The following is a 14663-nucleotide window of genomic DNA, read 5'->3' as shown; positions in this document are numbered from 1 at the left end:
AGTTCAATTAAAAACTGTAGTGTAATGATCGACAAACACAATTTCAATCAATGCAAAAAATAATATTTGCAATCGATCAAAAATATCAATTTTTAAATTAGCCTGAATTAGTAAATATGGCACCTCTTGTGCCAATACACACATATCAGATATGTACACGTAACACATTGTGTCAATACGGCCGTATTGGCACGGTAAATGCTGCGCTGGGATGGATATTCTGTATTATGTATAGCAAATGTATGGGTACGTTGTACCCCGTTGTCAAAATACCACGTACTTTAGTACGGTAATAGCGCCATCTGTTGGTCATAATTCACTTTAATGCGTATTTTCAACGTAGACGCAGTGAATAAATTATTGAGGTAATAAAACACTATAGAATATAAAAACTAGTATTTTTAGAAGTTACATTTCAAGATCGTTACTTTAAGGTTACTCCAGGTTTTTCATTAAGGTTAATTAAAAAAAAAACCCTTAAGGTTGTTGTTTGTTGATGCTGGGGCCCAGTATCAACCAAAAACATCAAGGCCGGCAACTCCCATACGACGACTAAACACTCCAAGCGGGACCCCAATATAAGGGCCCCGCAGGGCAAGAAAGCAAGAGTAACCTTAAGGATGACGAGCTAACACTCATATTACACAACACAAATGTAAAGAATTACATTTTATTTTTTCAAAATATTGTGTACAAGTTACCTGATAAACTAACAGGATTACATAACAAAGAATTTAAAATTCCTATAAAAGTTATGTTCAATTGTTTTACATAAATGATATAATATTCTACATATTTATTCCTACATATTTTTCTCAACTGTTTTCTCTATGTATTCAAATGAGTAATGGCAATCAAAACAATCAGGTGTGTCAAGCAAATGCCTTATACTCTAAAGTTTGTCCTTGTCCCATTATTTGTCTATGATCAATTGTTTTTGATTATTTCTTTCTCATTTTTTCTCTCATATAATCATAACAAAAGAAATCAATGGTTTCAATAAAAGATAACAGACTCGCGCCAAAGAACAATCCCAAAGCACCACCCCAATCACCTGCAGAAAAGAGAAAGAAAACAAAACAAAATAGAAAAAATATGTCACATTTATAGCTTGTAACTTTATAGTTCCAAGTAAATTTGTTTTCACTACGTTATTGGTGATTTAAAACAAACTTCCAAGTTAAAATCTTTTTATTATTAATCACAACACTTTGTCAACCCTCAGTACGAGCGCAATTTAGAACAAAGTATCAGGCAAACATACCACTGCTGATTGTACGTTTTACTAAATTTCTTAAAAGCTACTAGTAAATTAGTGGTCTATAAGCGAAGATATAACCAATAGTGTAAAGTAATCCTAAATCAGCTTGGGCCTCATTCGTTTCTACCACCGTGACGTCACAGGTCAAGAATACAGAGCCAATTCAAGATCACTCGGCCTGATGATGCGTCATGGATGTGACGTGATACCGTAGCCATCATAAATTTTAAGTCCAGTTGAATAGAATTATAATTTAGTCAACTATTTGTGTAGCAAAGGTGACTGAAATGTATTAAATCATGAACCATCTGGTCGGTGCTCTTAAGATGGGTGATTTTAAGCAATGGGGCATTTGCAGTGGTATTTTGATCATAAATTTGCAATAAGTATCATATTATTTATTTACAAAATGTCAATTAAGTGAAAAAAAAAAACATGAGCAACCTTTTGTTCCGAGATAACCATGAGAGTTCATTCTAAGCGGTACAAACGCATCATAACAATGATTTGGTAAATCTACCTTATTGTCAGCCTAGGATTATTCACATATTTGTAAAGGTTGACGAATCTGATTTATTTACTTATTTATTGATTTACATTTGCGAGTTTCATGATTAGTAAAATAATTGAAAAATACATACAAATAAACTGAAACAACTCGTAGTCTTTCTGCTCAACGATGCGTTCTATTTCCAAATCACCGAAGTAAATCTCTACATACGCGAAGTTTTTCCTGGTGAGAAACCAAAATAAACGCCTGTAAAGAGAATGAACAAATCATACGCAGCCTCACACTGTCTTTAATGCAAAATGTGCGCTCTTTTAACGAATTAAGTGCTCTGATTAAGATTTTACGTCACTACGCTATCCGTTGCCCCCGTGACGCATGGCTCAGGATATTATTTTTAACCAATGAGCAAAGGGCGACAACACTGATTTTCAGTGTGATGCCGTTGCCGCAACCGGCGCGCGTACGACTGCTTCTTGCAGAGAACAACTAGTGGCATCACCGCTCAGCGTTATATTAGATAGACAAGGTAAAAACAGCATAACATCGAAAGCAAATGAATGTAGCCCTGTCTTTCTCCAAAATATTCCATCGATTTGGACCGGCATTCCTTATACTTTTAGGGTAAATCTGGTCCTATAGTCCATATGTCTTCCTTGATACAGTAAAATCAAATTGTGCAATTTTCGCAAACACTGCTACTACACTAAACACTTACTGGGTCATACCATGCAATGAATGACACTCTTAGCTATTATAGACAACATACACACAGTGCGCAAACTAATTAAGGTACCAGTTATGTTCACCTCCTGTATATCCTAAACAAGGACAGATATGTCGTAATTGGAACTAGCAGCTAATAGGTGCACTTTTTAGCTCGAATATAAGACCTCATTCGTTGAAATCGTTAAAGAATTAAAGACACTACGATCCAAAACATCAAAGAAGCTGCAAATTCAAAAGTTGCAATTTGCAGCATTGCATGCCCTGTTGATTTGTACAAGAGAACTAGCGTCGTGCTTTCCATTAATTAGCACGCTAAAACTACATGTAGTATCGTGCTGTCATTGATAAGAACACAAAGGTGTACATTTTGATTTCGTTTCTTTAACGTTTACGTTGCAGATCACCGTTTCGTTAATTCTCAACCAATTTCAACAAATGATTACACGTAGTTAAACTTAATTCTTTTGCGCACTGTTTGGAGCTATGTGTGTATAATGTATCTTACCTCATATATTCGGTAGTTAGAGTTAATAGATCAGTCTCCGCGTAGTACGGTGTTGCAACTTGCAATAAATAATCATGCACTCCCTGGTATGAAAATGCTAAGATCTCATAAAATCCAGCTTCGATATCAAACTCATCATACACATAATCAACGTATTCATCAAAAGACACATTTCCCGATGTTGAAGAATTGTAGGCATCGACAAGGCCATTGGCTAGACTGACTTTGAACCATCCCGAATGAAGATAAGTTGCAATATATTGTTGTTCTGTTTGTAGATATATTTCAGAGCCATAAGATATATTTACAGGGTTTAAAATGTAAGGTGATACCTGGTCATATATAAAGTCTGCCAACAGAAGTGCAATTTCGGGGAAAATATACTCAAAAGATATGGTGATGTTTGCGTGAATATCTGCAAATGCATCCGGAAAGGTCTCTTTTAATGTCACATTTATCTTGGTAGTTGTTGCTTCTAACCACTGCAAAATAAAGAGACTTTTCTGGATGGCAAAGTCGTTGTAACCATGGTTAGATATCAACCTGTATATATCATGTACATCGGGGAAAAACAGAACATAAAGTTTTACATTATTTTGTTTAATTTTTTCCTCAATATGCTTGTATGTTTGGTAAATAAAGTCACAATATTTTCATACTCACATGATGGCTTCGTTAAAAGCTTTTCTTTCGTAGGACAAATCATGACGTAAAGCAAGCATTACCGACACAGAATGAGATGGGAAAGTCGCTTGAGATACGGAAGTACTATACTTTAATTCGCTACAAGAGCTTGGGCAGTCGCATTCATCGTTCTTTCTTCCATGGAAATACTCTGTGGAAAATTCAGAAGTTAAAATTTTGGGTGGATCTTTTTTTCAATAATAGTGACATTGAGTTAATGCCTTCTGCAAAAACATGTATTGAAAACCTCGGTCGAGGTTTTGCCAAAGTAACGGTAAGCTAATAAAAAAGAAGTAGTGAAATTTGGCAACGAGACGAGCTTTATTTGCCCGAAATAGAGTTCTATTGTATCCGCTATTGTATCCGCTATTGTATTCTATTGTATTCATAAAAACTAATCCAGGTTTCGCGGGAATCCCAGAAATACACATTTATTGCTTGTTTTTACCGCCGGCGTTTCGCAGTTATTATCATTGAAAATGATCCGATACTCTTACAATTATAGACTTATACGTGCTTTTTATATGAAATTAACAAATTGCAATTATGAACACCACAAACGTTAAAATTGAAAATATATTTACCATCGAAAATATATCATACTTAATAGTATATAATCTTTACCGAACCCAGAAGTGCCCAATTATTTTCTAAATTGTTGTGATCGCGCCCAAATATCCCCGCAGATATCTCAAATTTCTTCATTTTCATTACCGACTCTTTCTCTCTCCCTTCGGGATCCTCAAACTCTCCACCCCACCCCAGTATCATACATCTTCCCCTTGTTTCTTTCTTTCTAGCTTGCTTACTTAACTTTATATACCAATCAATTTAATGAAAATTCGTGCAAAAATTAGTCCTAGATAAAATACCAAATGACAATTTGAATGACGTATCCTTCCCTTTTAAGCAATTTATAATTATTGTTTTTATTTTTCTACACTTGCGCTGGGATCGCTGAATTGGACTTAAAGAGATGAGGAACTTACCGTGGGTTGCATAAAAGCATCCAACTAATTCATGAGGTTCACAGAAAGTAGCATTACCTGTAAGAAATCGGTATTTATTGTTTACCTTTTTTAGATTTTTAAAGGCAAAAGTAGCAAATAAATAAATTGAAAAGAAAAAATATACCTTATAATATACAAGGTAAAAGGTGAAGGTAAAGGAGACGATCCTGTAGAAACCGTGATCGGAGTGCCGATTTCTCTTTCATTGGCGATTGGGCCAGACTCTTACATGTAATGTTGCTACAGGGGGATCGCTACACTTCCTCTACAGCGAGTTTGTTACCTTCTCAGCATTTAAGAATGCCGGTACCCATTTAAACACCTGCCTGGAGAGGAGTAATCGAGATAAAGTGCCTTACTCAAGGGCACAACATGATGGCGTCGCCGGGGCTCGAATCCGCAATCTTCCGATTATGAGTCAGTGCCCGTTCCGCTAGGCCACCGTGCTCGTGCAAGGTATTATCATACAAACCTCAAATAATGAAAGTCCGCCCTTACGTAGCCTTTCCTACACCAAAATCTGATCTTGTTATAACAATTTGATTGATAAGATCGTGTGCAGAATCTCATTAGCTCAAATTTGCTACCAACTTTGCAAATAAAAACAATGCACGCTGTCTAAATTGCTAAAGCGTGGTTAAGCTTGCTTATCCGCGATGGGCCCCTGTCGACTACCCGCCGGTACAATGCGCAGTTTATTCAATTGGTAACTTGAAACGCATTTGAACCTAATTTGGTATATTACGGTGCTTTTAAAGCTATCCAGGAATAAATAACAATAAAATATGTAACTACCAGGCATGTAAAATGTTCTGCAACCACAATTTGCAACAATTACGTCCGTTTCGCATTCGAGAAAACATTTTGAGTCGGTGTACTGTCCAGATAGATATTTCAGATGTCCCTTGTTGTCAGGTATACAATCTCCGTATGGATCAGGTAGGCGCTCAATCTGGAATAAACAGTTTTAAGAAGAATAAAAATTATTGGTCGGTGGTCCCATTTTGAACATACACAATATCTTGAGTAGTGGATGGCGATAAAATATTGGACTTACCCGTCGTCTATCACGCGGTATATAAGTAGTAAAAATTCATATAATTCATTCTTATTCTTAATGCGTTAAATAAACTATTTTATTTAGCAAATATGAAATAAAAAATCCTATCTATGTCTTCAGTTGCGAGTACTATTAGCGCATGCGAATATCTTGCATTGTTTCTACGCATACATGGGGTCCTTTCATCTTTTCTGTTTCTGTTTCTGTTTCCGGTTTCGGTTTCGGATCTCATTGTTATTTTGAAGTGTTAGCATGATACGTGTGAACAATCCTTTTATTCTAGTCTTTTGTTGACTACAGAAAAGTTGAACGAAGATAACTTCTGTTTCGGTTTCGGGAGTTATGTTAATTTCTGACATGAAAAAAGTGAGACGAGAGGGTTGATGCTAATCTAGACAAAAGAAGTGTCTAAATTTTACGGTCGTAAATTCGCGATAAATTGTATGGCTTCAATTGACTTGCGTTGGGTGTATAGGTACTCCAGCGTAAGCGGGAGTAGATTGTGAAAATAGCCCAGCGTAGAAATATACATTAACATGATTGATATAAATTAATCAATAATAATCAGTGTTGCCAAGAATTACGTATAGGCCTACTTGTTCGGCGTGCAATCGCGCAAAAATCGGTCATATTATGATTATGTAGCGATTAAACGGGGAATTATTTTCGTCCCAAATACACCTTAAAACTTGGTAATATGCAACACCAGAGAAGTGCGTTGAAGTGAAACTAATAGGATTGGAATTGGTAATCTGATAATTGCTTCAGGCAAAATTGCCAGACTCAAATCTATTTTAAATGTATAATATTTGAGAGAGTGGTATGATCTGGTGGAGGAGAGGAGAGGAGAGGAGATCGAGAGAAGGGAGGGGGAGAGGAGAGGAGAGGAGAGGAGAGGAGTGGAGAGGAGATCGGGAGAAGAGAGGGGACGAGCAGAGCAGGGAGGAGTTTATTCCGTTTATTTTGATTTGTCCACGTTGATCATAGGCCTACTGCTAAAACAGTGAGAGGGGGAGAAGGGTAAAGGAAATACAACATCCAATATAATTCAGATATCCACATAATTTAAAAGATGGCACAGGTGAGTTGTGGAGGGGGAGAGACAGACAGACTAGAAAGAGAAGAAAGCGAGAGGAGAAGAGGCAGGGGTCCTTTTTTTAAATGTCTTAGTAATATGGACCATAATTACACCAAGTTTTCGTTCGGACCTGATGTAGGCCTATCAAATGACTGACATGAGTAAGATTGCCCACTTGAGACGCCAGTGTTGCATATAATTGACTTATCCAGCCTTTATTGACAGACATAAGTGTAAGTGACAGCACCTATTATTACCTCTTCAAATGAGAAGCATGATGCCCCAAACGTAACAATGAAGTCAACTTATACACACCATCCTATTGTAATCCCTTCCGTTTTCGTTTCTGAACAATAGAGCTCCCGAAACAGAAAAGATGAAACGAGGGATGGAATATCAAAATGATTGGTACCCATCAGCGTTGTTGTCTAAACATAAATCTACAAATAAGGTAGATGTTATCCTGCTTTTTGATGTGGTGGTCTTGGCCATACTGGATATTGATGGGTCATGATGCAGTCATGGTCCATGGCAAAGGCGATTCGACCTTTGTGGCATTAAACCCAGTTAACAGGAAATTAATCCAGTAAATCGATTCAGTAAGCAAATAAGCTCATGCATTCGATCACTAACGGCAATCAGCTTCGGTCGATTACCCCAGCTGCAGCGTGTGTAAACTCTAATTTGCATAGAGGCTGTACGTGAAATTATTGATTGGCTCCAAACAAAGGATTTGAACCGGTGCACGTAATCATGGCGCAGTGCAGTCCATTCAATCAAATGTTGTCATCAACCTATTTGATCGCAGTGCATTGTTATGTGTGTGAGACGAACTGTCGCGGTTGATTGCAATCAAACAAACGATGTCTTATGTATTACTTTGTTCCGTGATGAAAATCGTGATGTTTTATTTAAACACTCTCGAAAAATGTATTTCTTTTGTAGGCCTATTACTTTGTTTTGTGATGAAAATCGTGATGTTTTATTTCATCACGCTTTAAAACAAACGATTTCTCATGTATTACTTTGTTTCGTGATGACAATTTTGATGTTTTATTTCATCACTCACGAAAAATTGATTTCTTATGTATTACTTTGTTTCGGGATGAAAATCGTGATGTTTTATTTCATCATCACGCTCTAAAACAAACGATTTCTTATGCATTATATTTTGTTTTGTGATGAAAATCGTGATGTTTTATTTCATCACGCTCTAAACAATAATTATAGTTACATGCATTTCAAGAAAAAAATCTTATTAAAACGGTAGGCCCTGTTGTTTAGAAAAAATGTAGAAAGTGATGATGATGATGATGTCGATGATGATGATGATGATGATGATGATGATGATGATGATGTCTCCAAAAGTGTCCCGGTTTGTTTTTCTTGCCCTAAATCGTGCGTATCTATTAATAAGGCACTTCAATAATCAATAATCAGTCCCGTGACGGCCTCCACTAACTAGCTACTAACTTGGGTTTATGGGCGCTGATATTTCATGTTCACTGTCACTTATTTATCAGAAAAGTGCGACCCTTTGTCAATCACCTACAGTACCCAATTTCGGCATACTATATAAGAAACTCATCATGATGATTGCCAGAGAATAGTTAAGATGTAGCTTGTACCGTTTTTTGTGGCATCCTTCAGAAGTGAGCGGTCCGATACCAATATTTTCGGTCAAATCTCCATTCAATTAACACGGGGAGTTGGCTAGCTATGCCTTGCCCTCACTCATATTTTACAAAAGTGCGACTATTTCTGAACATCTAACCTAGCTGTAATTTTAGGTCATGTTAGAGAAATATATTTGCTAGAAGTTTGGAGAATAGCTAACATATTGGCTGGTTATTTTTCACACAGTGATGTTAACTAGGCAAGTGCCCATTCTTGCAACGTACATCATTTGTAGGGGTCACGCGTCAATGGTGAGAGCACTGTGTATTGTGTATAGGAAAACGGACAGTAACTGCAGTATGTACCAATTATTTTGACACACCCTGCACAACTCGCTGCATAATCTCTACATGCGTATTACGCATGATCAAAGACAAAGGGTCGTTTACGACATGATAGACGACATCCGAAATCTTGCGATTGTCCAATCAGATTATGTGTCTATAACCTGGACTGCCCAGCTCCCACTGAATATTAAATAATATCACATTGGCAATGTATGCTTTGAAATATGTTACCCTTGATGTGTCAAAATAAAACATTGAAAGAAATTAAGAAAAACATTTTACCACTGCTTAATTCTTCTAGGAATACTAGTTTTCAGCTTCAAGGGGGATTGCATAGGTGGCGTAGCCAGATATGTTGGGGAGACCCGGGGGCACTACCATTTTGGAGGTGACGCGCATGTACACGATGTAGGGCTGTTAGGACCCCCTTTTTCAGCACCGGTGTCACCCGAAGACCCCATATTTTTTATGAACACGTGCTCTGTCACCCAAAGGCCCCATATTTTTCCTTTCGATCTGTCACCCAAAGACCCCAGTTTTTTCATTGGAGCACCAACGAGTCATCTATCACTGATTTTGTTACTTCTTTAGAAATAACAAAGCCATTTGAAGCCATTAAGAACTAGAAATTCGCCACTGGATTTCACAATTTACCGAGATTCCACTCTCTTAACGAATAAATGAAATCGTGAGTAGAATAGCTCCGTTATTGATTTCCTTTTGTAGCAAGGGGGTAACAAATTACCTCTTTTGGTTTGATCCCCACAGCAGTGTGCTTGCCAATATCTAGCTCTATTCCGAAATCTTGAAGGTTAGCTATCTCATCCTTCGGATGTAATAACACTTTAAAGCCTGAATGTAGACGAGGTGCTGGTACGTTCTGTTTTGGTTTAGCGTCGAGCATTAAGCCTAATCCTCGAAGTTGACCTAGAGCAAAACCAAATACAAAAACAACAAGAACACTGAAGAATGGCAAAGAAAAACAACTTAAAAAACAAGAACAAAATAACAATAACAGTAATAATAACAACCTGTTTATGAAACACTTCAAACATGAAAGTCCACACGTGGTCATAACCAGGGACAAGTGATTTGCGGAACTTTTTTTCAGTGCAAATTATATATCCCTGCCCATAGGAAAAAATAGCCAATTGCGCGGAGATAGCGCGGTAAAAAAGTTCCGTCCAAATCACTTGTCCCTGGTCATAACTTGAGGACAATGTGTATGATACCGCACTAACACCACTTGTGACACCTGGAAACGGGTATAGTGAGCGAGAAATGATAACAACTAAGATAAAGTATGTTTTTAGATTCTACTTGGAACCCTTTTTCTAAGAATGCATCCAAAAACGGCGCATCAAAAATATTTGGTGGGTATGCTGCCCCGGAATTTTGAGGTGGTGGGTCTTTGGGAGCTGACGGCGTACCGGTAAAAGGGGGTCTTTTGCAGCTGTGAACCGGGCTGTGAATAAGTAAAATGTGGGCTTTTGGAGCTGCAAACAGTCAAAATCAAGGGTCTTTCTTGGCTTTTTGGTTGAAAATCGCCTGAAAAAAAACCCCACAGAAATATGAGGAATGAGCAATTTTGGGGTCTTTTAGAGCTGTATTTTAGTCAAATATAGGGGGTCCTTCGGAGCTGCGAAATCCAAAAAGGGGTGACTTTCCGGGGTGCATACACGTATGGTCATTTGTGTTGAGTGCCCCACCCCGGGATAATTATGCATTGATCATGAACAAAAAAAATCAAAACAAGGTTTATTAAAACGCAAATAAGATTAACAACTAGAAATACCATCTTACCTGGAGTTCTAACTTTTTGAGGTTGGTCAAATTCAATTGAATTGAAAGTAAAGCACACGCCGTAGTTCGTTATTGTTGTTGTAAAATTTTCTGGGTTACAACTCTTTCCATTAAAGCGACACCTGTACAGAAAAGATTACCGTATAGTCCATCAGCTAGCACTGATTTTATCACGTGTCTCGTTCCAGAATTCTGATACGGTCTATCTATATCAAAATTGTTCGTATATTTGAAAATTTTTACTTGAAAAAGCGTTCGGCAAGGGTGGAGTAGGGCAATCAAACATAGGTGTTAAAGGTCCTTGATCCGATTGACAGCCTCCTCCCCACCTCATTAGATCCTATTTTCTCATTACCATCCTGAAATTTGATGTTCAAATCGATACATTTCCGAAGAAATCGTAAAAAACCGTCATGTGGTATACCACGCTAGCGCTGTTCCAACCCCATTTATATTGTGGTTAATTTCACTTCGATGAAATTGGATATGCACAGAAATTCCGCATGCTTACTGGAGTACTGCTACTTAGTGCTACCTGTTACGTACACGCTTTCTTTAACATCATGTAAGAGATCTATACGCCGACAATTCCAAAATGCTGTTTAGAATGGTCAGGACCACAATGCAATTCACGCGTACCCAGTGTAGCTAGAGATTGTGACACCCAGGGCTAAGGATACATACAAATAGGACTTATCACTAATTAATTTTGATTATAATGAAGCTGAATATTGGTCTCAAATTGAGAATTAAAATGACGATTTGTTATTGGAGGGAACGCAGAATCGATACTGACTGGCCAATTTGGCGCATCCCTAAGGTGGCGCCCAGGGCAAGTTCCCCCTTGCTCTCCTCCCCACCCGTCGCTACACCACTGCGCGTAACAACGTATTGGCTTGCTTAGCTGAAAATGCTCTTTTAAAATTCAAACTTTTAGAAATTTTTTATCACCACCACGTATTAAACGATATTTGACATTGTACTTAAGTTGAATGAAAATCCATTATTTTATAATCCAATAGGATTACCACCTTTAATTTCAAAGTTGCTTTACTTTTATCTATTCATCCCATCCTAATGATTGTTCCTCACAAAGGACACATTTTTTGACATATTGGGGTCAAAAATTGAAAAGCTGTCTAGAATGCTTTGTTACTGGGAAAATACGGCAAAAATCAACTCTACATACATCCTCATGTAACTTATTGACCGTGACCTATTTTGTGATGTTTCCTAGCTGACGAAGTATTCTAAACAGTGCAAACTATTCATTTTCAGACTCATGCTTACAAGATAAACAATTTAAGAGAGTATTTGAAGAGCTTATTTCCAAACCGTGTTAAGTCCACAACCACGTGTTTCTCATATACTTGCGTGATTTGACATTAGCAACAATAAGTTGTACCATCAACAAGCTATTACCACAACAATGCTGGTTAACAATATGCAGACTATTGTTTGGGAATTCATTTGGGAATCAAAGGCCTCACACAGTATTGTTACTGTGCATCCATCCACTGTTTGCTTTGTAATGATGCATCCAACTGAAATTAGAATACATATTATACAGGGTGTATCAAAATGATTGGTACCCATCAATTTCGATGTTTTTTAAAAAGCCTGCCTCTTCCAAATACAACATTGGATACTCTTGAAATGTCCAGAATTTATAGTTTATGACTTGTTTTACAATTAATCTACAACTTATTTGGATCTTTTGTTGAATTATGATGTGTCAGGCTCATTCATTATCAATGAAAATTGATGGGTACCAATCATTTTGATACAGCTTGTAGCATCACATCCCATTGCAATATCGCAGATAAATCAAAAACATGTGTTTGTGGACTTAACACGTTTTGGAAATAAGCTCTTCATTTGTTGAGTGACGGGGGTGATTGAGTGAGGAGTGAGCGAGTGAGTTACTTACAATTTAATACTACCTTCTTTCGTGTGTGCGTTTTTAACGATGAATTCATAAAGTGACATGTTACCAGGATATTCATCAGGAAGATCATACATCACATCTTCACCCACATCTTCACCTATCTGTAGGCTAGGGAATAGCTGTTGAATCTGGGGGATACCAGCAGTATATGCTGGCCATATTCCATTAAACACTTGCCCCAGGGTATCCAGTCTTTAAATAAAACAAGATATATTGATCAAAAGTATCAATAAAGATTATGATTAAGTCAAATAGTAAAAGGAGTGGTCAAAAGTTTACAAAATGGCTTTATTCCGACGTACAGTACATATAATTATGGTGTACTGATTTTATAAAGACATAACAGCACTAACAGTACAAGAACAACTAGAAATGGATGACTTTACTTTTTGAACTAAAATGTTTTATAACAATATAATTCTTCTTGTTGAACGATCAGAGGCTAAAAATTCCGATAAATGTTAAATTGATGTGGGCAATCATGTCGTTCTCAGGCATCTATAGGGACCAGCAAAAGGTAAATTCGTTTTACTTTCATATTTTCCTACCTGAACATATTCGTATTGCATATCGTAACTGCTGGGAAATCGAGTTCGTCTTTTTTTTCGTATGTTAATTTGGTACTAGATGGCCGACGTATAAACTTATCCGTACAGTTCACTATTTGATAGACTAAGCCAGACAATGCAAGCAGCACAACAAGAAGCCAGATTAATCTGAAAAAAAAAAGATATCGTATGCCAATATCGTAAATCACACATCAAGCCAATGGTCATCTTAAGGTTAGCAACTATTTTAAACTGTTGCAATTTGGTAGTTCACAGCATCTTGGGAATGGAAGTGTGCTTTGGAAAAAATTGCATAGCAAGCGTGTAGAAGAATTCAAATATCACATGTATATTTTTGTAGGTCCTGTGGTTCTTGAGTTATGTTGTTAAGAGGGCTGAAACAACAGCACGTTTTTAAAACGTACATAACTCTAAACAACAATAAATCAAGCAAGTTTTCAAATTATATGATTTGTAGAATGAACTTTTGCAAAACACCAAAGTGTTGTTTTTCAATAATATATTGATTCAGTTAATGAAAATCGATTTTTTGGCTGGCTGCTTCGACCAACAATACTTCGCATACCCTTAAGAAGGCACAAAACTTCATCAACCTGAACTTCAGATTGACGTTTTCCAAAAAGAAAAAAGGATGATTTGCCCTTGCTACATATAAAATGCACACTGCATTTTACTATATAATATGCATTTATGTATTATGTACACAACGGCACGCAATTATTTCTTGGTCTTGATATACCAATACTGATGGTATTTTGTATGATTAAGGCAGGGGCGTCAATTCGTCTTAAAAGTGGAGGGATGATATTAACTGCTTATTGTCAAAACGTGGTTAAAAAGGACAAAAAAAATTTCCCCCAAAGTGCGGATGGCGTGGGTACACGCCACCGCCCCCATAATTGACGCCCATGATCATCATCATAGGTATTCACAAAATAAAATACAAGTATTTAATTGTTACCTTATCCCAGTGCTTTATCATATTTCAATCCGCATAAAAAATAACGCATTGGCAGATAATTACCTCCTAGTAGCATTGCCTCTCATTCCTACATATTTTAACCCGGAAAAGCTTGTCTCCTTGGAGTACTTTACAAAAACAGACGATTCATCTTCTGGTTGTTCCTCTTGCTGCATTTTGATTACTGCAGTATCCGATGAGGGTTTTGTTTCCAAAACGCCAGTATTTAAAGTCGAACCTGGTGCAAATCAATTGGAAATTCCCACTTTGCTGTCATATTGAACAAGTAAATGTTGCTATATACATGTATAGCGAAACCATATCGCGGCTTCATTTACTGTATATTATCCGCTCAGTACAGAAGTACCTATTTTTTTAAATATGAGGGCCGCTACCGAGTATTTAGTGGCTGTAGAAAATTCGATGTAACATGTGTTTGTTATTTAATATATTCCCATTCCATTTTCAGTCATTTTTAACTTCTTCCAAATAATTGAGTGACGTAAACTTGATAATATATTTCTATCTATGAGACATAAACATTACTGGCCAGGAAATAGAACATGTAGAATGTGTATATATA

General features: G+C 37.0%; 1 protein-coding gene across 1 annotated transcript; it reads right to left on the bottom strand.

Annotated features, from left to right (window-relative positions):
- Positions 1–793: 793 nt before the first annotated feature.
- LOC140136608 (acid-sensing ion channel 5-like) lies at positions 794–14451 on the bottom strand. Its single transcript, XM_072158293.1, has 11 exons — positions 14144–14451; positions 13099–13266; positions 12533–12742; positions 10603–10724; positions 9545–9726; positions 5493–5649; positions 4677–4733; positions 3667–3838; positions 3004–3546; positions 1903–1994; positions 794–1054 (listed from the first exon to the last, which is right to left on the bottom strand). Exons 1-11 carry the CDS (start codon positions 14254–14256, stop codon positions 942–944), a joined length of 1929 nt encoding a protein of 642 aa, XP_072014394.1. The 5' UTR covers positions 14257–14451; the 3' UTR covers positions 794–941.
- Positions 14452–14663: the final 212 nt, after the last annotated feature.

Source organism: Amphiura filiformis, chromosome 16, assembly GCF_039555335.1.
Source record: "Amphiura filiformis chromosome 16, Afil_fr2py, whole genome shotgun sequence".
Lineage (NCBI taxonomy): Eukaryota > Metazoa > Echinodermata > Ophiuroidea > Amphilepidida > Amphiuridae > Amphiura > Amphiura filiformis.
This window is presented reverse-complemented; position numbering and strand designations above follow the sequence as displayed.

What these genes read in the sequence shown, in the direction of transcription:
- LOC140136608 (XM_072158293.1), bottom strand. Translation starts at nt 14,256, where the DNA reads ATGCAGCAAGAGGAACAACCAGAAGATGAATCGTCTGTTTTTGTAAAG. An exon ending in TCAAAAAGTTAGAACTCCAG is followed by an intron (nt 9,727 to 10,602) that starts GTAAGATGGTAT and finishes GTTTTGCTCTAG; the next exon opens with GTCAACTTCGAGGATTAGGC. An exon ending in CGAGTTGTTTCAGTTTATTT is followed by an intron (nt 1,055 to 1,902) that starts GTATGTATTTTT and finishes TCTTTTCTGCAG; the next exon opens with GTGATTGGGGTGGTGCTTTG.